This window comes from Mirounga leonina, unplaced genomic scaffold, assembly GCF_011800145.1.
Source record: "Mirounga leonina isolate KUSES-001 unplaced genomic scaffold, KU_Mleo_1.0 Mir_224, whole genome shotgun sequence".
Classification (NCBI taxonomy): domain Eukaryota; kingdom Metazoa; phylum Chordata; class Mammalia; order Carnivora; family Phocidae; genus Mirounga; species Mirounga leonina.
This window is the reverse complement of record NW_023270615.1, coordinates 20,702,368-20,727,668: the sequence shown is the minus strand read 5'-3', so window position 1 is coordinate 20,727,668 and position 25,301 is coordinate 20,702,368. Positions and strand designations below refer to the sequence as shown.

The 25,301-nt window shown below is 48.7% G+C and overlaps 1 protein-coding gene across 2 annotated transcripts in view; it reads right to left on the bottom strand.

Annotated features, from left to right (window-relative positions):
• BICD2 (BICD cargo adaptor 2) overlaps positions 1-8,371 on the bottom strand; it is a 44,397-nt gene extending 36,026 nt beyond the window's left edge. For both annotated transcript variants that reach the window (XM_035029254.1, XM_035029253.1), the window contains exon 1: positions 8,058-8,371. In XM_035029254.1, the coding sequence (XP_034885145.1) occupies positions 8,058-8,297 (240 nt within the window). In that variant the 5' untranslated portion in view covers positions 8,298-8,371. The remainder of the gene's footprint in view (positions 1-8,057) is intronic.
• Positions 8,372-25,301: the final 16,930 nt, after the last annotated feature.

Here is a 25,301-nt window from a genome sequence, read left to right as displayed (position 1 = left end):
AGCCAGGTGTCTCGCTGCTGGAGGGAGGTTACAGACAAGCAAGGGAGGCGGCCGGAAGGACGCCCGCGGCGAGGGGCCAGAGCTGGAGACGTCAGCATGAACCCATGTTCAGCTTGACATATGCACAGGTGGCTCCATCGAGAAATGTCTGTAGACGTGTGTGTGCATGGGCCGCCGTACCCACACCTGTCCCCGGCCCAGTCGGCTGGGAGGGCGTCGAGGCCGTGACGCTCCAGCAGCACCCAGCACCCAGCACCCAGCCCTTGGCTGCTGCTCTTTAAAGATCTTATGTATTTATTTTTTTTTTAAGGATTTTTATTTATTTATTTATTTGAGAGAGAGAATGAGAGAGAGAGAGAGCACATGAGAGGGGGGAGGGTCAGAAGGAGAAGCAGACTCCCCGCCGAGCAAGGAGCCCGATGCGGACTCGATCCAGGGACTCCAGGATCATGACCTGAGCCGAAGGCAGTCGCTTAACCGACTGAGCCACCCAGGCGCCCAAGATCTTATCTATTTATTTGAGAGAGTGTGTGTGTGCGAGCCGGGGGCAGGGGCAGAGGGAGAGGGAAAGAGAATCTCAAGCAGACTCAGAGCTGAGCACAGGGCTCACTCAATCCCACGACCCCGAGATCATGACCTGAGCCGAAATGAAGAGTCGGACGCTTAACTGACTGAGCCACCCAGGCGCCCCCAGTTCTTGGCTTCTAACACCTTCTCCAATAAAAGAAACCAGGCTCCTTGAAGAAGTGGCTGATTCCAGCACTGGGGCATGGATGAGCCCGGAGTACCTTGCAGCACCAAAAAGTTGCTAAGGAAGAAAGGAAGGAGGGAATGAAGAAGGAGAGATGAGAAAGGAGGGAAGGAGGGGAGGAGGGAAAGAAGAAGGGAGGAAGAGGAGGGACGGAACAATCATGACTACGAGTGTGTCAAGGGGCCACAGGAGCGAATGGAAGTGCCGCCAGGGGCCAAAGCTGGAACAAGTGAACAACAAAATCAAGCAGTATTGGATCCTAACACAAATGTAAACTGTGAGTCAACAGCAATACAAACCCCTGGATGGGTAACTAAATAAATGGGGAAGAGACAGGTCTCCCATGCAGAAAAATCCCAAACGTAGGTAGAAGCTCCCGTCCAAGAAGGGTCTGGAAAGGGAGAAGGGGCGCCCTGGCAGAGGAGACCTGGACAAACACCCAGCCAGGGATGTGGGGAGAAGAGCACTTCACTGCTGAGACCCTCCTCCCAAAAACCCATCACCCCACTCCAAGCCCAAGAAACACAGGAGACAAATCCCAACTGAGGGACATTTGGCAAAACACCTGCCCGGTGCTCCCCAAAACAAACACAGAACGTCTGAGACACTGTCGCATCCAGGAAGAGCCTGAGGACACGTGAGGTCTGTCCTGTGGGCTCCCACATGGGGTCCTGGGACTGCTGTTTTCCTGGGACAAGACCAGCTCCCACTGTTCCTGGAACAGATATTGTAGCAGAAGTGACTGCCTCACCAGGCTGGCCACGACGACAAAGCCGGGGGACATCAGTGCTGGCGACAACTTGCCCCTAGGCTGCTATGGGGGTCTGCCCTCCCTAACTGGTGAGCATCTGCAATCCCAGCCTTTGCACCAGCTGACAGGGTGACAGCAGACAGCCTGCCTGGCTCTGCCCCATCCAGGGGCTGACATGGCCTCTGAACACCCCGGGTCACAGCCGAGGACATCCAAGGAGCCCCTCAGGCTGGTGGACAAGCCTGGACCGCTCCAGTGCATACGGGATGGGGTGCGAGGGAGATGGAGAGAGGAGCATGCCCAGGGGACCCCAGGCACTAAATGACCGAGGCCTGCAGAACAGGTCCCGGGGCACCCTCTCACGATCCCTGCCAGGGCTTCCAGGATGCGCTGGCCTAACCTGAGGACACCGAGGCCCAGGGAGGGGGCTGCTGGGGGTCACATCAAGCCTTGCTGGCACATAGCGTGGGCCATGAGCCCTCGCTCTGACCCAGGTCCCCACCTGTGGAGCGGGGACAAGGCCAGCCCCTCTCTCCTGGGTCACAGAGAGCTGGCATCACTCTGCGTCAGTCAGGACACACCCAATGGGTGATCAGGGGCCCCAGGGGGCAGTGGAGGTACAAGAAGGCTGGTCTCACAAATGTGCCGGATGGGCGACCCAGGAGCCAGGCCACCGACCAGCTGAAGGCAGCAGTCCTGCCAACTTTTTAAGAAAAAGGAACACACAGACAGTAGCAGGGCCTGTGGGAGAGGGCAGCCCCAGGCCCAGCGGGGGACAGGACGGCGGGAGGCCTCAGGACAGGCCCTCGGCCAGGGGCACCCAGCGGACCCTGCTTGGCTCCTGATGCAAACACACCAGTGAAGCCACGTTTCTGAGCCAAACAGGCAAATCCCAATGCTGACGGAACCTGACTGGATCGTGACAACGTCAAGGAAAATTCAGCCATGAATGCTATGAAACACTTAACCTACATTCCATAAAAGAGTCCTTATTTTCTCAGCCCGACACACAGTCGTGCTTACAGAGAAGCAAGGTCCAGGAAGAGGCGAGCTGGAGCCGCAGACACACGCCAACCACATGATTCCCCCTGCTTGGGTTCTGCTCAAAACCTCCCCTCAAGAAGGTGGAAGCCCTTGGCAGGGGCGCCATGCAGACAAACTGCCTTTTAAAAAGCAAACCCGTAAAACACAACCACACAGTGATTTCACGTAACACAGTGACTGGACCAGAGTGCACCGCGTCTTCCAGACCCACGGAAACCCAGTCTCCGTTCACGTGAATTAAACCTGCTTTTCTGCAACCCAGAGCGTAACACAAACCTGTGTCTCTTCGCAAGCCATCACAGCTGCCGCTTTCTGCTTTTCGGAGTACTGTGAGGCCGCCCTACAGCCACGGGAAGAAAACAGGTGGCGAGAAGAAACAGCCTGCTGCTCCCCATACTTGCCATCGATCACCTTCCCAATTCCCGCACACATACCGCGCACAGCTAGCTTCTGATGCTCCTCCCAAAGCAGACGTACGATTCTTTTTTTTTTTTAAAGATTTTATTTATTTATTAGACAGAGAGAGACACAGCGAGAGAGGGAACACAAGCAGGGGGAGTGGGAGAGGGAGAAGCACGCTTCCAGCAGAGTGGGGAGCCCGATGCAGGGCTTGATCCCAGGACCCCGGGATCATGACCTGAGCCGAAGGCAGACGCTTAACCGACTGAGCCACTCAGGCGCCCCAGACGTATGATTCTTAAAATGTATTAAGCTCTAAATAAGAAGCCGGGCCCCAGACCTCCTCAATACTATCAGCTGCCTGAGCCCGGACGGCCCTGCGTCCCCGTGACCCTGCAACCTGGATCTGGGTCCTCCTCCCACGGCAGACCTGGTGGGGGAGGGCTCCGGGGCCCGGAGGGCCTTGCCCATCAGAGTGTGCGGGGTCCTGGCCAGCCCCTGCCCGCTGGCCAGCTTCACCTCACTGTCTCAGCAGAAGCCAATCTTTCTCTACCCCCAATGTTTGCAGCGGCACGTGCAGTGCACCACCGTGGGGAAGTGTCACTGCGGGCGGCTGCCCCCCACTGACAAGGGGGAACTGATCTCCTCCCTCCCGGCAAGGTCCCTGAGGTGACAGGGAAGCCCAGCAGGACTCCATGCGGCCCTGGCCACCGCTCTCTCTGACCACCGCCTGCCCGTGTGCTCCAGGGGCACTGGCCCCCGGTGCCCAAAGCCACAGTCAGCCTCCCTGACCCTGATGGGCAGACCGCTGGTCCAGGGCACACAGTTCCTGAGGGCTAGGCAGGGTGCACACGACCCTTGGAGGCAGCGTGGAGACCGTGGCCCCGGACGGCTCATGCGGCACCTCCTTCCTGCCAGGGCTGTACATCTCAGGCTCCCACCGCCGCTCATCTCGGGAAGCATCTTGTGACAGCCAGTCAGCACGGACAGGACAGGAGGGGACATGGAGGCAATGCAGGACACTCTGGTATTTCTCACGTTTGCTTTGTGACCCCTGCCCGACACATGTTCCAAGGCAGCAAAGTGGGGAGTGTCCGGCAGTACAGCCATGGGGAGCCAGCCGGTCACCATCCTTGCTCACCAGCAGCTGCCTCCCTCAACTGTCACCCCGCAGGCCCGGCCACCCCTGCGCCTCCAGGGCCCGCCAGACCCCACCTTCCGCCCCAAGTCAGGCCCCTTCCCGCCCACCGCAGACCGCCGCACACCGGCGCAGGTCCCCCAGGGGACTCCAGCCCCAAGGACTCTGCTCCATCTTCCAGGAGAATCCCCACAGGCTTTAGCCAAGTCGGAGCTCTTCCCACCCCCAAGAAAACACTTGAGGAGGCCTCCAACCACCCCTCCCTCCTCGGCAGGAACAGGGACAGGCTCACAGCCTTGAGCAAAACTCGGCTTCCCTGTGCCTCGGTTTCCCCAGCTGTGGGATGGACATAACAAGGTGGTGGCCCCAAGGGTAGGTGTGGGGGCTGTAGGAGTCAGTGGCGAATGGGGAGGCCTTCACAGCACCCTCCTCTGTGGGACTAAACTGACTCACAGCTGTAACTTCTATGCAAAGACCCTGAGGGGACCCGGTGCCTGAGGACCTCGTTCTAAGTGGTCACCCCCACCCATCCATACCTCAGTTTCCCCACCCACTGGGAGAGGAGGGTAGGAGAGGGAGGGAGGGAAGGAAGGGAGTGTAGGAGACAGAGCAGCCCCCACTAGCTCTGCCCTGGCCCTTCGGGCTGAGCAGGACCGAAGGACTTCAGCGCTGAGAGCTGGGCTCAGGCAAGTCTGGAGGGAGGGGAGGTGGCTGCGAGAAGCGCCCAGGCCTCGAAGGGCCCGCGGGCTGGAGGGCAGGCCTTCCAGGAGCTGGGAGAGGCAGGACTGGCAAGAGCAGCGAAGGCAGACGGACACAGGGCCGCAGTGCAGGGTGAGCCCGGCCCGGGGCCCCAGGCAGCAGGCTCTGCTACCCAATCTCCTGTGGGGACGGCGGGGAGGGGAGCCAGGCCGGAGTGAGGTGGAGGGAAGGAGCTGACGACACCAGCTGGCACACACTAAGTAAGCACTTACTGTGTGCCGGGCACTGTGCCCAGCCCATGACACACCACAGCTCACCAGATTCCACCCGCTGCTTCCCGGGCCCTAAGTACACTGCGCAAACAAGAGCCCGAGGTGGTACCCAAGGCGGTGAGGGCGCTGGCCCTACCCTCGGACCCCTGCCTGGCCCGAGGCACGCCCTCCAGCCCCCACGTCCCCGAGGCGAGGGCCGCCCACTCAGGGCACCCACCCCAGCACACCGGCCCCCCTTGAAGCTGCAGCAGAGGGTACAGAGCGGGATGAGGACATGGCCACTCAGGACAGCAAACACCACACGGCTGGCTGACCGAAGGCCGTCCGATTCTCCTCCCCACAGAGCGGGGAGGGGACACAGTGGGACTTGGGATGGACTGGGCCCTTATTAAGCCAGGTTCAGTCACTAGCAAAAATGCTTAGGCAAAAAGGGCCAGCGGCGCCCCATACACACACGCACAGGCACACACACACCATGGTGTCAAGACACACACGCACCAAGTGACAAAGGCTGCAAGGCCACCACAGGGGCCCACTCGTCCTGGGCCTGGGCACAGAGCACCCACCTATGACCAGCCAGCCAGCCTCCCTCCCTCACAAACAGGACCATCTACAAAGGCTGCGCACAGGAGCGCAAACACCTCTGTCTGAAATGCAATTTGTCAGCAACTGAACCAACTCTAGTTCGAGAAATGAAGTGTTAAAAGAATACAAATGGCTCACCTCTCTACGAGAGAAAAAAAAGACCCAAGAAAATATGTCTCATTAAATCTTGATTTTTAAAATAAGAGTTAACAGGGGCGCCTGGGTGGCTCAGTCGATTAAGCGTCTGCCTTCGGCTCAGGTCATGATCCCGGGGTCCTGGGATCGAGCCCAGCGTCAGGCTCCCTCCTCTGTGGGAAGCCTGCTTCTCCTGCCTGCCGCTCTGCCTACTTGTGTTCTCTATCTTTGTCAAATAAATAAAATCTTAAAGAAATAAAAAAATAAATAAAAATAAAATAAAGTAAGAGTTAACATATCCAAGTAAGACCGCGACTACAATGAACGAGGTTGAGGAGAGGCTGCGCCAGCCTGGGTGTGCGTGGCCTGGTGCCACCTTCCCGCAGCGTGTCTGAGACTCCGATGCTCCTTTCTCAGCTTCTGCTCAACTACTCACCACACCCACAGTGGGGGGAGCTAGAGATCAGGACAGTGGAGCTGTGTGTCCAAGGCCAAGGGGCTAGTTCCTGCAGGAGCTGGTAGGTGACATCAAACCAAGCAAGCAGGCACTTGAAGAACACCTGACACACCATCCTCCTGATTCCCTCTGGGATCCACCCTCCAGACACACCCCACAAAACGATGGTCAAAACATCTGTCTGTGACAGTAAAGAGCTGATAACGGAAAGGCCCCTAAGTGGGGGCTGGTTCTTTCTGCTACAGTCTGTTCTGGTCTGTTCTTAGAGGGGACATGAATGTGAGCTTGTCAACACAGAAAGGGACTGCGCTTGCTGCTGGGCCAGGGGATGGGGAGGTGCTCAGCAAGTTAGGGGAGGGGAGAGGACCAGAGACCTGAAGGGGGCCAAAGGCACTCCTGCTCCGTATTCTCACAGCCCCCTGCCTCCCTCCACTGCAGGTGCATCCCCTCACCCCACGCACCTGGATGGGGCCCGCCAGCAGATGACAGGACCACAGGTCTCATATGTTGCCACCTGCCCCCCACCCCCAACGTCGGTTGGTTTACTGCTTCTAACCAAACACCTGATCTGCCTAGCACAGACCTAAGCACCTGTGTGGGCTAATACATTCTCTCCTCGTCGCTATCAAAAGGGGACCTTACTGGTGTCCCCAGTGAGGCAGGGAGGCTCTGAACAGCACAGGCACTTGCCTGAGGCCACTGGGAGCAGACAAGCCGGGAGGTGGGCAGTCAGGGAGGCAGCGAGCACGGTGGATCCCAAGACCAAGGGCCAAGAGCCCACCTGGACGAGGGAAGTGTCTGATGGGGAACGGGCACGCTGTCAGAGAAACCAACAGGCCACACACCTGACCATGCCCGGCCTGTTCTCATATACAATTCTCAGACCAGTCTTTTCTGGGTGGGCAATGCTGCAGAAGGAAGAGCTAGGGCTCCAGCCCACAATCACAACGCCAGCAAGGCGCTGGGCCTGGGTCCAAACCTGGATGTTCCACCCAGAAAGCAACTTCTTCCTGCCCACCCCCCACAACAGGGCTGAGGGGTCAGGGAGACCTGGGAGGGAAGCTGCTGTTGAAGTCACCCAGAACTGCTTCATGGAAGGCCCGCCCAGCTCTCCGGGGAGGCTCGAAGGCACCTGGGGGTCCCACCTCATCCCGGGGCCAAAATCAGAGAAGACCCAAGGCTCCCTCGGTGACAAACACCCACAGACCTGTCGCCCGACCCTGGGACGGCAGCCAAGGCCCCAAGACAGGAAGTAGGCGGGAGAAGTGCTGCCTCCCAGAGAAGTAATGGGGGGGGGCGGTCGCGGAGCCGAGCCTAGGAGGGACGAGGGGCAGGCCAGCTATCCCAGATGACCACATTCAAGGCGAGCCCCGTCGAGGCCCTTCCCAGCCTAGAGCGCTCACGGAAGAGAGGAGAGCTCGTCCGCCTGGAGGTGGTGGGCGCCCAGTCGGCCCCTCCCAGCCGGCTCCCTGCACCATCCCACGCCCCCAGCCCCCAGCCCCAGCCCGGGAAGCCCAGCACCGCAGAGGCCACCGTCCCACTGGGCCCGAGGCCTGCGGCCAGAAGCAGACAGGCTGGCGACGCGGCCCCACCCGCAGCCCCTGCCCGCGGAGGCCCGAACTCCCGCACGCGCGCCGCCCACCACCGCACCGGCGGGCCGCTGCAGCCCCGACCCTGGGCGCCGCAGCGCTGGCCCGGCCCGGCCCGGCTGCAGGGCTGGCCCGGGACCTGCCCAGCCCGGGGTCAGGGCTCCGCTCGGCGGTCCGCCCGGCCTGGCTGCCGGGGTCGGGGCGCGGCCGGGGCGCGGCGCCGCGCCTGCCCCTCACCTCCTTGAGCTGCTCCATCTCGCCGCGGATGGCCTCGTAGTCCACCTCGAGCTCCTCGAACTGCAGCTTGAGCTGGTGCTTCTCCTCGAGCACCGCCAGCCCGTACTCGGCCGCCTGGATCTTCTCGCGCGTGGTCTCGGCCAGCTCGTGCGACAGCCGCTTCACCTCGGCGCGCAGCCACTCGGGCTGCGCCTCCATCACCAGCCGCGCGTACTCCTCCTCCTCCGACGGCGCCGACATGGTGGCCCGCGGCCGGTCGCGCTGCTCCCAGCGAGGCTCAGGCCGGGCTCCCGTCCGCCGCCGTCGCCGCCGCCGCCGCCCAGCCCGACGGCGCCCCGGTCGCCCCCGCGCAGCCGCAGTGCGCCCCGTGCCGCGCGAGGCACTGTGGGGGCCGTAGTCTCGCCCCCGCCGACTACACGGCCCGTCGTGCCCCGCGCCGCCAGCTCGGCCGTGATTGGCCCGCGGCCTGCGCCGAGGCGGGCCCCTTCTGAAGCTGTTGCCTCCGTCACCGCCTCCGCGGGTACCGTGAGGGCCTTCGTCCCGCCCCCGCGCCCACTACAAGACCCGTCGTGCCCCGCGACACCGCCGGACGGTGATTGGCCCTGGCCTAGGCCGCCGCCTCCAACGCCGTCGCTTCCGTCGCTGCCGCCGGAGGTATTGTGGGGGCTGTAGTCCCGCCCTCGCCCCTGCAGGGCGCCGGCTGCCCGGTTGACATTCCACTGTCCCGCTAGCCCGGCGATTCAGAATCTGTGTCCCCGCATTTGTGTCTCCTTCCATTTCTTTCAGCAGTTTTTTTAATTTTCAGCCTGCAAGCCTTTACCTCCTTGGTTTAATCCTTAAGTGTTTCTTTATGCTCTTGTAAATGGCATTGTTTCCTTGATTTCCTTATGGCCTTGTTCACTGTTAGTGTGTAGAAATGCTCCGGAGTTTCCGAGTGTTGGTTTGTCATTCTACAGTGTCGCTTAACTTGCTTATGAGCTCGATTTGCTTCTTTGGGTTTTGGTGTGGAACCCAGGGCTTTCTCCATGGAATATCATGTCGTCTGCAGTTTTAACTTTTCCGCGTCCCATTTGGATACCTTTCATTCCTTTTTCTTGTCTGATTGCTGTGGCGAGGACTTCCAGTGCTATGTTGAACAGAAGTGGGGACAGCGGGCAGCCTTGTCGTCGTCCCGATCTCCGGAAGAAAGCTTTCAGTCTTTCACCACTGTGTGTGATGCTCACCGGGTTTTTCGTATATGGCCTTTATCATATGGAGGAAGTTCCCTTCTATTCCTAGTCTGTTGAGTGTTTTTATCATAAAGGAGTATTGGACTTTATCACACGGTTTTCTGCGTCAATTGAGATGATTATGTGGGGTTTTTTACCCTTTATTTTTTAATGTAGTGTCTTACATTAGTTGATTTTCTTTTTCATTAACATATAATGTATTGTTTGTTTCAGGGGTACAGGTCTGTGATTCATCAGTCTCACACAGCTCACAGCACTCACCATAGACATACCCTCCCCAATGTCCTTCACCCAGCCAGCCCATCCCTCCCACCCCCCTCCACTCCAGCAACCCTCAGTTTGTTTCCTGATATTAAGAGTCTCTTACGGTTTGTCTCTCTCTCTGGTTTCATCTTGTTTCATTTTTCCCTCCCTTCCCCTATGATCCTCTGTCTTGTTTCTCAAATTCCTCATATCAGTGAGATCATATGATACTTGTCTTTATCTCTGATCGACTTATTTCGCTTAGCATAATACCCTCTAGTTCCATCCATCTTTTTTTTTTTAAGATTTTATTTGTTTATTTGAGAGAGAGCATGAGTAGGGGGAGGGGCAGAGGGAGAGGGACAAGCAGACTCCCTGCTGAGCAGGAAGCCTGATGTGGGGCTCGATCCCATCATGACCTGAGCCAAAGGCAGACACTTAACCAACTGAGCCACCCTTATATTGGTTGAGGTGCACCTTATATTGGTTGATTTTCATATGTTGAACCATCCTTGAATTGTGGGAATAAATCCTGTTTGGTCCTGGTGTATAATCCTTTTAACATGCAGCAGAATTTAGTTGGTTAGTATTTTGTTGAAGATTTTTGCATTAATATTCAAAAGAAATAAATGGTTTGTAAAGAAGGTATTCCTAAAGGCATATGAAGATTATCAAACTCTCCTTGTTAAGAAGATGAGGCTAAGTGGAACTGAACGCCATACAATGTTAAGTGGGGGAAGAAACAGAGTGTCCTGGTGCACTCAACTCTGGAACCGGGCCTTGCAAGGACCTTGCACACTGCCCACAGACCTGGAAGAGAAGTGCAATCACTGTGGTTTGAATGGTGGTGGGAGTGTGGAGAATTACTTTTCCTTGAACATTCTTTAAAAGGAATTATTGTTGGGGCACCTGGGTGGCTCAGTTGGTTAAGCGACTGCCTCCGGCTCAGGTCATGATCCTGGAGTCCCTGGATCGAGCCCCACATCAGGCTCCCTGCTCAGCGGGGGGTCTGCTTCTCCCTCTGATCCTCTCCCCTCTCGTGCTCTCTGTCTCTCACCCTCTCTCTCTCAAATAAATAAATAAAATCTTAAAAAAAAAAGGAATTATTGTTAATTTTAGATGTGATTAATACATAAGAAAATGCCCTTTGGGATATAAATACATCCCAAAGTATTTACAGGTGGAGCACAGGATGCTTTGAGGTTATTTTTTTCCAGAAGAAGGGGCAATGAGGTTGATGATAGAAGTGGTTGTTGGTGGCAGCTAGAGCGGAGTGGGTGCACACCCTGCTCATTATGGGCTAGACTTCTACATCTATTTTGAAATTCTTTTAATAAAAACTTTTGTATGTTTCCATGTTGGAATGGCATTATCTTCATTAAAAAAAAATCATTTTCCTGTCTCTGCTCTGATGTGTCAGGCTGCCATCTGAGTGTCACTTGACTTCTAGGTGGCTGTCCCTACTGGGATAGATGCATGACTAGTGGACATGAATTCTGACCTCATACTTCGACCTGCTTCTTCTTTTAAGTTAATCCATTGGTATCCCACTTATCAGTTGCTCTCATGTGCCTGCCTACTTTTAAAAATGCTGTTATGGTTTTTAGGTAATATGCACATGTTTAGAATTTCAGTTTAAAAGAATATACAACTACAGGGGTGCCTGGCTGGCTCAGTTGGTAGAGTACGCGACTCTTGATCTCACGGTTGTGAGTTCGAGTCCCATGTTGGGTGTAGAGATTACTTAAGAATTTTTTTAAATCTAAAAAATATATACAAAATAAAAGAACATAAACTACACACCTATCAGAATGGCTAAAATGGGGGGGGGAGGAAACTAGTGGCGACAACAAATGCTGGCAAAGATGCAGAGAAACAATCACTCATATTGCCTTCAAGAAAGCTATTTGTCCTTTTCCTATAAAACTGAACGTGCTGTTGCCACAGGACTCAATAATTCCATTCCGGGACATTTATCTTAAAGAAATGAGAACTTGTGTTCACATAAAATTGTGTACACAGATGTTCACAGCTTTATTTGTAAAAATCCCAAACCAGAAACAACCCAAAATATCTTTCATCAGGTTAATGCTTAAAAAACAAAACAAAACACCATGGTGCATCTGTACCATGAAATACTACTCAGCAATGAAAGGAATGAGCTATGGAACACACAACAATTTGGGTGAATATCCAGAGAATTACACTGAGTGAAAAAAGCCAATCCCAAGAGGTTATGCAATGTATGATTCCATTTATAGGACACTCTGGAAATGACAAAACTAATGAAATGGAGAACACATTAGTGGTTGCTAGGGTTGGGGTTGGGGAGGGTTGTGAGGGTATAAAAGGGCAATATGAGGGACCCTTGTGGTCATGGCCATGTTCTGTATCTTGCTCTGATGTGTGTCATGAATATACACATGTGATAAAATTGCACAGAACACACACTCAGTGACTATATGTAAACCCAGTGAGATCTGAATTAGATGGGTGGCTCATATCCATACCAGCCTCCTCTTCGTGATATTGTACTAGAGTTACAAGAAACATAACTGAGAAATATAAACGGAATATATGGTATGGCTTTTATTTGATGAGCAAAGTCTTTATTTATTTATTTATTTATTTATTTATTTATTTATTTATTTGACAGAGAGAGACACAGCAAGAGAGGGAACACAAGCAGGGGGAGTGGGAGAGGGAGAAGCAGGCTTCCTGCGGAGAAGGGAGCCCGATGCGGGGCTCGATCCCAGGACCCTGGGATCATGACCTGAGCCAAAGGGAGATGCTTAACAACTGAGCCACCCAGGTGCCCCAGTGAGCAAAGTCTTAATCCAAAGTGCTCATTTCTGGGACACCTGGGTGGCTCAGTTGGTTAAGTGTCTGCCTTTGACTCAGGTCATAATCCCAGGGTCCTGGGATCGAGTCTCAGCAGGGAGCCTGCTTCTCCCTCTCCCTCCCCCTCCGTGATCTCTCTCACTCTCTCTCAAATAAATAAATAAAATCTTAAAAAAAAAGCCAAAGCGCTCATTTCTGTCAAGAGATAAAAGAAACTAATGACATCAAAATTACACATATTTGTACATGAAAGAAATACACAGAGAAAAGTAAGCCCCCTGTATATCAAGGAGATATACAGACATATATTTCTTCTCATTTAAACAAAGCGATAGTGTTTGATACTCACTGGTTCCTCTCAGCAAACACTTTTATGGCTGCATACTTCTCTGTGGTGTAGGTGAGCCATACTTCCACTCCATTGATGGACACTAGGTTGATTCTGGTCTTTTACAAATACATCAGTGTAGCAATAAATATCCTCCTCCACCTTTAGGACTTACACAACTTTCTTGTTCCTGGAAGGAGGACAGTACAGTTGGTAAAAGTTGCTGAGTTAATATTACCATGGCTGTTCAGTTGATATAGCTCCTGGGATTGGAGCTGCTTTGGGCGCCTTTCTCAGTCTGGCTTCTGACTGATGAGTGGACACCTCTGTCCCTTGGGCTTTCCTGCCAGGACCTCACCTCTGCTCTCAGGTGACCAGAGGCGGGGGTCCTCTTGCTTGAGTCAGGACAGCTCTGATGGGGGGCATCCAATTGGAATTATCACCCAACAGTGGAGATTGTCTGCAAGAACCTCCGCTCCTCCACAGGGCCCCTTTTGCCTTTTGAAGCTCTGATATACTCCTCAAATTGATCTATAGATTTCACACAGTGCTTATCAAAATGCCAGCTGGCTTTTTTTTTTTTTTTCTGAAACTGATCAATGGAATAAAATCAAGAGTACAGAAATTAACCCACCCTTTTATGGTGCATTGATTTTCAGCAGATCTTTAGGGACAAGAGGAAATCCACACACAAAAGAATGAAGTTGGACTCCGCCTCACACCAGATGTGAAATTAAATGGGATTATTATGTGAAATTAAACACCTGAATGGAAGAGTAAAGCTAAGACTGTTAGAAGAGAACCTAAGTATAAATCTTCGTGACTTTGGTTTCTTAGATGTGACACCACAAACACAAGCAAAAAGAAAAAATAGATAAAGTGGACTACATCAAATTTTAAATTTGTGCTCCTGAGGACAATATTAAGAACAGAAGGGAGAAAGTCTCTCTGGACTCCTGAGTGCAGGTGGACTTGGAAGTCAACCTTAGGGACTGTGGCGGCCAGCACCCTCTGCTGACCGCACGCAGCTCCGCGCCTGCAGACCTGGCAGGGGACCCGCCTAGGGGAAGGGTTTTCAGGGGGCAGGAGGAGGGCCGGAGGAGGGGCCAGGAGGGAGAGCAGCAGGGAAAGGGGAAATCTTCTGGTGGGAACACTGCACTCTACTAAGCATGCCCCAACACCAGCCATGTCCACGCCAGCTTGGGCCACCAGAACAACACACGACGGACTGGGCAGCTCACACATTTATTTCCCACAGTCCAAGAGGCTGTCCAAGATCAGGGTGCCAGCACAGTTGGGTTCTGGCGAGGCCTCTTCCTGGCTCGTAGGTGGCAAGCTCTCCCTGTGTCCTCGTGTGGCAGAGGGTGAACTCTGGTGTCTCTTCTTCCTCTTCTTCTTCCTCCTCCTCTTCTTCTAAAGGCACTGACCCTTTTGGATTGGGGCCCCACCCTAGTAACCTCATTTAACCTGTATCACTTCCTCTAGGCTCTTCTCTACTGTCACACCAAGAGTTTAGGTTTGGACATGTGACCTTTAGGGGGAAACAGTTCAGTCCATAGCAACAAGAATAATAAAGAGGAGTCCAAGATGGAGGAGGGGTAGGAGACCTTAGTTTCATCAGGTCCCAGGAACTCAGCTAGATAGCTAGCAAATCATTCTGAACACCTGCGAACTCAACCAGAGACCTAGGAAAAGAATTGCTGCAACTCTACAAACAGAAAAGCGACCACTTTCTGCAAGGTAAGAGGTGCGGAGAAGTGAATCCGAGGAGGTATATGGGAAAATAAACGGTGTGGGGAGGGCGGCTCTGTAAGCCGGCTACCGGAAAGTGATAGAGCAGCAGAGCACAAAATCGGAACTTTCAGAAGTCGGCTCTGGTGAGGGACGTTGCTCAGGTGGTGAAGCAGGGCGGAACCCTCGCTGGGACAGTGTGGTCTCAGGATCCTTAGGGTCACAGGAAGACCAGAGGTGCCTGAGTGCGGCAGAGCTCCCAGGTATCGGAGCGGGGAAGCCAGCTGCAATCAGCGAGCCCAGGAGTGGGCTCTCAGCTCGGGGTTGCCATAAACCTCGAACTGCGGCATGGTCTGGTGACTGCTCTCCAAACAGAGGCCCAGCAAGTGGCAGAAACACAGTAAGACTCCCCTTCCTCCCCCAGGAGGAGCGGCATGGGTGCGCCCTGCAGGAGCCTGCAAGGTTTGGGGACTGGAAAGGGGGTCATGTGCCTGAGATAGAAATGCTCAGTCACAGGCTGGGTGAGAATGGAATGGGGACAGAGACCAGAGAGACAGAAATGATTGGCTCTTTTTCCCTGAGGACACACTGAGGAGTAGGGGGCATGATCTTTCAGCTCTGGGGCTAGAGATTGGGAGGTCACCATTTTCATTCTCTTCCTCTGAAGTTGTGCAGAAGGCCTTGAGGGAACAAAAGCCACATAGAGCAATCTGGAACAGATTACTTAGCCTGGCCCCCTGGCAAGGGCAGTGCAATTCCACCTCGGGCAAATCAACTTGAGAGTCAAAGCAGCAGGCCCCTCCCCCAGAAGATCAGCAAGAACATCCAGCAAAGACCAAGTTTACCGATCACACAGAACTGCAAAACTCCAGTGCTAGAGGGAAATAGTATATAGAATTCATGCTTTTTTTCCCCATGATTCCTTAGTCTTTCAATTTTAATTTTTTTCTCTTTCCTTTTCAACTAATTTCTTTTTTTTTTTAAAGATTTTATTTATTTGAGAGAGAGAGAATGAGAGAGAGCATGAGAGGGAGGAGGGTCAGAGGGAGAAGCAGACTCCCTGCCAAGCAGGGAGCCCGATGCGGGACTCAATCCAGAGACTCCAGGATCATGACCTGAGCCGAAGGCAGTCGCTTAACCAACTGAGCCACCCAGGCGCCCCTAATTTCTTATTTTATCAACTATTTTTAAAGTCTTTTTTAATTTTCATTTTTATAGTTACATCCTATCTTTTCACTGTACTTAATTTTATTTTTTATATATAAGCCTTTCTTTCTTTACAATTTTGGGATGCAGTTTCTTCTAACAAACAGACCAAAATACATCCAGAAGCTAGTGTATTGCTTTGTTCTCCTCACCTGTTTATTTCCTTCTTTTTTTTTGACTCTTTTTTTTTTCTTTTTTAACATTTTTTTTTAAAGATTTTATTTATTCATTTGACAGAGAAAGACACAGCGAGAGAGGGAACACAAACGGGGAGTGGGAGAGGGAGAAGCAGACTCCCCGCCGAGCAGGGAGCCCGATGCGGGACTCGATCCCGGGACTCCAGGATCATGACCTGAGCCGAAGGCAGTCGCTTAACCAACTGAGCCACCCAGGCGCCCTTTTTTGACTCTTAATTTTCATTTTTACAGTTACATTCTATCCTTTCATTTTATTTAATTTTATTTTTGTACATATGTAAATTTTCCTTTCTTTACAATTTTGAGATCTAGTTTCCTAACAAACAGACCAAATTACACAGGATCCAGTGTATTGCTCTGTTCTGTTCACCTGTCTGGTTATATTCTCTCTCTTTTTTTTAATTTGTAATTTTTATTTTATTTTATTTGGTTTCAGGTCTCACCTGATTTCTTTAGTGTATATTTCTCTGGGGTCATTGTTGCCATTTTAGTATTTTGTTCTCTCGTTCATGTATTCTTCTCTGGACTGAATGACAAGATGGAAAAACCCACCTCAAAAAAGAGAACAAGAGTCAGTACTGACTGCCAGGGCCCTAATCAATATGGACATAATTATGTAAGTCGGAACTAGAGTTCAGAATAGTGATTATAAAGATACTAGCTGGGCTTGAAGAAAGCACAGAAGACACTAGAGAATCCCTTTCTGAAGAAACAAAAGAGCTAGGGGTGCCTGGGTGGCTCAGTCGTTAAGCGTCTGCCTTCGGCTCAGGTCATGATCCCAGGGTTCTGGGATCGAGCCCCGCATCGGGCTCCCTGCTTGGTGGGAGGCCTGCTTCTCCCTCTCCCACTCCCCCTGCTTGTGTTCCCTCTCTCGCTGTGTCTCTCTCTGTCAAATAAAAAAATAAAAGAGCTAAAATCTAATCAATTTGAAATAAAATAGGCTATAAATGAGATGCAATAAAAAATGGAGGCTCCAACTGCTAGAATAAATGAGGCAGAAGAAAGAATTAGTGATATAGAAGACAAAATGATAGGGGATAAAGAAGCTGAGAAAAGATAGATAAACAACTACTGGATCACAAGGGGAGAATTCGAGAGATAAGTGATACTATAAAGCAAAACAATATTAGAATTAATTGGGATCCCAGAAGAAGAGGAAAGAGAGAGGGGGCAGAAGGTACATTGGAGCAAATTATAGCACAGAACTTCCCTAATCTGGGGCAAAAAATAGGCATCCAAGTCCAGGAGGCACAGAGAACCCCCTCAAATCCATAAAAATAGGTCAACATCTCACATATAATAGTGAAACTTGCAAATCTCAGAGACAAAGAGAAGATCCTGAAAACAGTTCAGGACAAGAGGTCTCTAATCTACAGGGATAGAAACATTAGATTGGCAGCAGACCTATCCACAGAGACCTGGCAGGCCAGAAAGGACTAGCATGATATATTCAGGGTTCCAAGTAAGAAAAATATGCAGCCAAGAATATTTTATCCAGCTAGGATATCATTTATAATAGATGGAGTGATAAAAAGCTTCCAGGACAAACAGAAACTAAAAGAATTTGTGATCACCAAACCAGCCCTACAAGAAATATTAAAGGGATCCTCTAAGCAAAGAGAGAGCCCAAAAGTAACATAGACCAGAAAGGAACAGAGACAATATACAGTAACAGTCACCTTACAGGCAATATAATGGCACTAAATTCATATCTTTCAATAGTTAGTCTGAATGTAAATGGGCTAAATGCCCCGATCAAAAGACACAGGGTATCAGATTGGATAAAAAAGCAAGACCCATCAATATGCTGTCTGCAAAAGACTCATTTAGACCTCCAGATTGAAAGGGAGGGAGTGGAGAACAATTTACCATGGTGATGGACATCAAAAGAAAGCTGGGGTAGCAATCCTTATATCAGACAAATCATATTTTAAACCAAAGACTGTAATAAGAGATGAGGAAGGACACTATATCATAATTAAAAGGTCCATCCAACAAGAAGATCTAACAATTGTAAATATTTATGCCCCTAACATGGGAGCAGCCAATTATATAAATCAATTAATAACAAAATTAAAGAAACACATTGATAATAATACAGTAATAGTAGGAGACATTAACACCCCACTAACTTCAGTGCACAGATCATCTAAGCAGAAGATCAACAAGGAAACGGCTTTGAATGACTCACTGGACCAGATGGACTTCACAGATACATTCAGAACATTCCATCCTAAAGCAACAGAATATACATTCTTCTCAAGTGCGCATGGAACATTCTCCAGAATAGATCACATACTGGGTCACAAATCAGGTCTCAACCAGTACCAAAAGATTGGGATCATTCCCTGCATATGTTTAGACTACAATGCTTTGAAACTTGAACTCAATCACAAGAGGAAATTTGGAAAGAACTCAAGTACATGGAGGCAAAAGAGCATCCACTAAAGAATGAATGGGTTTAATTTTTAAATTTAATTTTTAGTTTAATTTCAACCAGGAAATTAAAGAATAATTTAAAAAATTCATGGAAACAAATGAAAATGAAAATACAACTGTTCAAAACCTTTGGGATGCAGCAAAGGTGGTCCTAAGAGGGAAGTATATTGCAATACAAGCCTTTCTCTGCAAACAAGAAAGTTCTCAAATACAAAACCTAACCTTACACCTAAAGGACCTGGAGAAAGAACAGCAAATAAAGCCAAAACCCAACAGGAGAAGATAATTAATAAAGATTAGAGCAGAAATCAATGAAATAGAAACCCAAAGAACAGGAGAACAGATCAGCGAAACTAGGAGCTGGTTCTTTGAAAGAATTAATAAGATTGATAAGCCCCCTGCTGGACTTATCAAATAGAAAAGAGAAAGGACCCAAATAAATAACATTATGAATGAAAGACGCAAGATCACAACCAACACCCAAGAAATACAAACAATTATAAGAACATATTAAGAGCAACTATATGCCAACAAATTAGGCACTCTGGAAGAAATGGATGCATTCCTAGAGACATATAAACAACCAGAAGTGAACCAGGAAGAAATAGAAAAACTGAACAGACCCATAACCAGGAGGGAAATTGAAGCAGTAATCAAAAATCTCCCAACAACAAGAGCCCAGGGCTGGATGGCTTCCCAAGAGAATTCTACCAAACATTTAAAGAAGAATTAATAATTCTTCTGAAGCTGTTTCAAAAACTCGAAATGGAAGGAAAACTTCCAAACCCATTTTATGAGGCCAGCATTACCTTGATCCCAAAGCCAGACAAAGACCCCACCAAAAAAGGAGAATTACAGACCAATATCCCTGATGAACATGGATGCAAAAATTCTCACCAAGATACTAGCCAATAGGATCCAACAGTACATTAAAAGGATTATTCACTACGACCAAGTGGGATTTATTCCTGGGCTGCAAGGTTGGTTCAACAACCACAAATTTATCAATGTGATACACTACATTAATAGAAGAAAGGACAAGAACTATATGATCCTCTCAATAAAAAAAGCATTTGACAAAGTACAGCATCCTTTTTTGATTAAAACTTTTAACGGCGTTGGGTTAGAGGGAACATTCCTCGATATCATAAAAGCCATCTATGAAAAGCCCACAGCAAATATTCTCAATGGGGAAGAACTGAGAGCTTTTCCCCTAAGGCCAGGAACATGACAGGGATGTCCATTCTCACCACTGTTGTTCCACATAGTATTAGAAGTTCTAGCTTCAGCAATCAGGCAACAAAAAGAAATAAAATGTATCTGAATCAGCAAAGAAGAAGTGAAAATCTTTGCAGATGACATGATACTTTATATGGAAAACCCAGAAGACTCCACCCCAAAATTGCTAGAACTCATACAGGAATTCAGTAAAGTGGCAGGATATAAAACCAATGCACTGAAATCAGTTACATTTCTGTACACTAACAATGAGCCAGAAGAAAGAGAAATTAAGGAGTTGATCCCATTTGCAATTGCACCAAAAACCATAAGATAGATGGGAATAAACCCAACCAAAGAGGCAAAAGATCTGTACTTGGGAAACTATAGAACACTCATGGAATAAATTGAGAAGACACAAAGAAATGGAAAAACGCTCCAAGTTCATGGATTGGAAGAACAAATACTGTTAAAATGTCTATGCTACCTAGAACATTCTATACATTCAATGCAATCCCTATCAAAATACCATCAACTTTTTTCACAGATCTGGAACAAATAATCCTAAAATTTGTATGGAAGCAGAAAAGACCCCAAATAGTCAAAGGAATGTTGAAAAGGAAAATCAAAGCGGGCGGCATCACAATTCCGGACTTCAAGCTCTATTACAAAGCTGTCATCATCAAGACAGCATGGTACTGGCACAAAAACAGACACATAGATCAATGGAACAGAATAGAGAGCCCAGAAATGGACCCTCAACCCTATCTTTGTCAACTCATCTTTGACAAAGCAGGAAAGAATGTCCAATGGAACAAAGACAGTCTCTTCAACAAATGGTGTTGGGAAAATTGGATAGCCACATGCAGAAGAATGAAACTGGACCATTTCCTTACACCACACACAAAAATAGACTCAAAATGGATGAAAGACCTAAATGTGAGACAGGAATCCATCCAAATCCTAGAGGAGAACACAGGCAGCAACCTCTGTGACCTCAGCCGCAGCAACTTCTTGCTAGACAAATCGCCAAAGGCAAGGGAAACAATGGCAAAAAGGAACTATTGGGACTTCATCAAGATAAAAAGCTTTTGCACAGCAAAGGAAACAGTCAACAAAACCAAAAGACAACAGACAGAATGGGAGAAGATATTTGCAAATGTCTTATCAGATAAAGGGCTAGTATCCAAAATCTACAAAGAATTTATCAAACTCAACACCCAAAGAACAATAATCCAGTCAAGAAATGGGCAGAAGACATGAACAGACATTTCTGCAAAGAAGGCATACAAATTGCAAACAGACACATGAAAAAGTGCTCAACATCACTCGGCATCAGGAAAATCCAAATCAAAACCTCAATGAGATACCACCTCACATCAGTCAGAATGGCCAAGTCAGGAAACAAAAGATGTTGGCAGGGATGAGGAGAAAGGGGAACTCCTACGCTGTTGGTGGGAATGCAAGCTGGTGCCGCCACTCTGGAAAACTGTGCGGAGGTTCCTCAAAACGTTGAAAACAGAGCTACCCTACGACCCAGCAATTGCACTACTGGGTATTCACCCCAAAGATACAAATGCAGTGATCCGAAGGGGCACCTCCACCCAATGTTTATAGCAGCAATGTCCACAATAGCCAAATTGTGGAAAGAGCACAGGAGTCCAACGACAGATGAATGGATAAAGAAGAGTGATATATATATACACAATGGAATATGAAGCAGCCATCAAAAACACGAAATCTTGCCATTTGCAACGATGTGGATGGAACTAGGGGGTATTATGCTAAGTGAAGTAAGTCAATATGAGAGAAGCCAATTATATGGTCTCATTGATATGAGGAATTTGAGAAAGAAAACAGGATCATAGGGGAAGGGAGGGAAAAATAAAACAAGACGGAACCAGAGAGGGAACAAACCACAAGAATCTCTTAATCGTAGGAAACAAACTGAGGATTGCTGGAGGGGAAAGAGGTGCAGGATGGGGTAACTGGGTGATGGACATTAAGGAGGGTACATGGTGTAATGAACACTGGGTATTATATAAGACTGACGAATCACTGAACTCTACCTCTGAAACTAATAATATATGTTAATTAATTGAATTTAAATTTTAAAAAGTAAAAAACAATACTAATTCCCCCCCAAAAGCAAGAGGACAAGAAATCTTTTGGAGGTGATGGATGTTTATTACCTTGTTTGCAGTGATCATATCCCAGGTGTGTGCCTATGTCCAAACTCATCAAAATGTACATATTAAATATGCACAAATTTTTTATATTAATTTTATCTCAAAAAACTTTTTTAAAAATTAAAAAATTTAGATATCAGGTGGTATGCTGGTAGATATTTAACAACGTGCTCTCCTGTTAGAAAGGAAAGCCCTGGTTTGTAGGATTTTGTGATTTTTGCACTCTAAATACTACTAATTACTTCGCTACTCTTTAGCATTACTGTGCTCTCGAGGTTATTTGTGCGTATTTACTGTGTGGGGAAGCTGCGTTAACAGTTGCCGCTGCTCATCTCTTCCCGAGGCTCATTAGAATAGTTGCCGTCAGTAGCCTGAAACTGGCTGTGGGGGTCGCATTTAGAGTGCAATATCACAGAATCTTAATATACAAAGTAATTAGAAAGTGATGAGTCTTGTGCATTTAATATAATCTATTAGGTTGTGATTGGATATAATTGAACATTTAATGGAGGCTAAGTGTGACAACAGGCTGCAGTGTTCCTGCAAGTTTAACAATGGGCTCCTAACTCCCCCATGCCCTGACTGCATGTGATGGGCCACACACCCGACACCTTTGTACTATTACTGTTTTCATAATAATTAGCTATCATTTGTTGGGCATCTACTTCATTCTAGGTTATCTTTAAACTACTAGCATTTATCTTATTTAATCCTTACAAAAGCCTATGCGCTACCTATTATCCCCATTTTTCAGATGAGGAAACTGAGGTGCAGGCTTAGAATGTTACAGTCATGGGTTGGTAAGGTGAGGAGGGGAGTCTGCCCTCCCACTTATCATCACCCCACTGTCACTTATTTTTTTTAAGGATTTTATTTGTTTGTTAGAGAGAGCAAGAGAGAGTGCACAAGCAGGGGGAGGGGCAGGCAGAGGGAGAAGCAGGCTCCCTGCTGAGCAAGGAGCCCAATGTTGGTCTCGATTTCAGGACCCTGGGATCATGACCTGAGCCAAACTCTTCCCTTTCTGTTATTAGTTTTCAAAGTTGTTTCGGTTATTCTAGGTCCTTTGTATTTTCTTGAACTTTGGAATCATCTTATTAATTTCTACAAAAAACCCTGTTGGGATTCTTTTTTTAAGATTTTATTTATGAGAGAGAGAGAAAGAGAGAGGGGGGGAGCACAAGTAGGGGAAGACACAATATTTTATATTTTCCTTTATCGTTTCTTCCTTGACCCACAGGTTGTTTTTAGAAGTGCATTATTTAGTTTCTAAGTATTTGGTGATTTTCCAGATATCTTTCTAATATTTATCTCTAATGTAGTTCTATTGTGATCAGAGAACACACTTCGCATGATTTAAGTTATTTTACATGTATTGAGACTTGTTTTATAGCCCAGAATATGGTCTCTCTTGGTAAAAGTTCCATGTGCACCTGAGAAGTTCTGCCATTGCTGGGGGAAGTGCTTACAAACATCCCCTGGGTGAGTGGGTCGGTAATATTGGTCACGTCTTCTGTGCCCTCCCTGATCCTGATTTGTCCCGTTCTCTCGGTTGTTTGGACAGGAATGCTGAAACTCCTGATTACTATCACAATTTGTCTCTCTCTCCTTGTAAACTTCAATCCTGTGTGGCTTCCTTCTGCCTGACCAACTTTATTTATTTATTTATTTATATTAACATATAATGTATTATTTGTTTCAGGGGTACAGGTCTATGATTCACAGCGCTCACCATAGCACATACCCTCCCCAATGTCCATCACCCAGCCCCCCCATCCCTCCCACCCCCCACCACTCCAGCAACCCTCAGTTTGTTTCCTGAGATTAAGAGTCTCTTATGGTTTGTCTCCCTCTCTGGTTTCATCTTGTTTCATTTTTTCCCTCCCTTCCCCTATGATCCTCTGTCTTGTTTCTCAAATTCCTCATATCAGTGAGATCATATGATACTTGTCTTTATCTCTGATCGACTTATTTCGCTTAGCATAATACCCTCTAGTTCCATCCACGTCGTTGCAAATGGCAAGATTTCGTGTTTTTTGATGGCTGCATAGTATTCCATTGTATATATATACCACATCTTCTTTATCCATTCATCTATCGATGGACATCTTGGCTCTTTCCACAGTTTGGCTATTGTGGACATTGCTGCTCTAAACATCGGGGTGCACGTACCCCTTCGGATCCCTATTTTTGTATCTTTGGGGTAAATACCCAGTAGTGCAATTGCTGGGTCGTAGGGTAGCTCTGTTTTCAACGTTTTGAGGAACCTCCGCACAGTTTTCCAGAGTGGCTGCACCAGCTTGCATTCCCACCAACAGTGTAGGAGGGTTCCCCTTTCTCCACATCCCCGCCAACATCTGTCATTTCCTGACTTGTTAATTTTAGCCATTCTGACTGGTGTGAGGTGGTATCTCATTGAGGTTTTGATTTGGATTTCCCTGATGCCGAGTGATGTTGAGCACTTTTCCATGTGTCTTTTGGCCATTTGTATGTGTTCTTTGCAGAAATGCGCCTGACCAACTTTAAACCATACATCCTGTGCCACAGGTCTGCTGGGGATGAATTCTTTCAGTTTTACTATGTCCAAAAAAGGGTTTGGTTTGACTTCGTCTTCAAAATACTTTTGCTGGTGTAGAAATGCAGGTTGACAGCCCCAAACTTCTGCAGGGCTTTGAGGATTGCTGCACTGCTTGTCTGGCTTGCATTGTTTCTGGGAGAAGCACTCTGTCATTCTTATCTGCATCCTTGTGTACATAACACGTTTTTCCTACCGACAGCTTTTAAGATTTCTCTTTGTCACTAATTTGAGCAATCTGATTATGACATGCCTTGGGCTCTTCTCTCTCTCTCTCTTTTTTTTCCCCTGCTTGGGGCTGACTGAGCTTCTCAGACCTCTGGGTCCAGTCTGGACATTGTGGAGCCTGGGGATGTCTACACCTTGCAGGGCAAGCTGCAGCCCCCCTGCCCACCCCGCCACCGCAGGTGCGAATGCTATTTTCTAGTTGCCCCAGACACGCCAAATGTTCTCAAGGGCAAAATCATCCCCAGTTGAAACTGCTGGCTTAGAGTTTTTATCAGATTTGGAAAATTTGGTGTGTTATTTTTTCCATAATGCTCCCCTCTTCTCTGCTCTCGCTCAGGGTCGCCGACGGGATATGCTCTAGTCTGACTAAGTCTGCCCCACGGCTCTGATGCCACACTGATGGTTCTCGGTCTTTCTATTTCATGTTTCACTTTGGAGAGTTTCTACTTCTGTTTCTTCAAGTTCACCCATCTTTTCTTCTGTATTGTCCAATCTTGTATTAATCCCATCCAGTGTATTTTTTTTAAAGATTTTATTTATTTATTTGACAAAGGGAGACACAGCGAGAGAGGGAACACAAGCAGGGGGAGTGGGAGAGGGAGAAGCAGGCTTCCCGCGGAGCAGGGGGCCCGATGCGGGGCTCGATCCCAGGACCCTGGGATCATGACCTGAGGCGAAGGCAGATGCCTAACGACTGAGCTACCCAGGCACCCCTCCAGTGTATTTTTTATCCCAAGCATCGTACTTTCATCTTGAATAGTTTGATTTGGGTCTTGATTATATTTCCCCTCTCCCTCCTCACATGCTTGCTCCTTCTTGAACA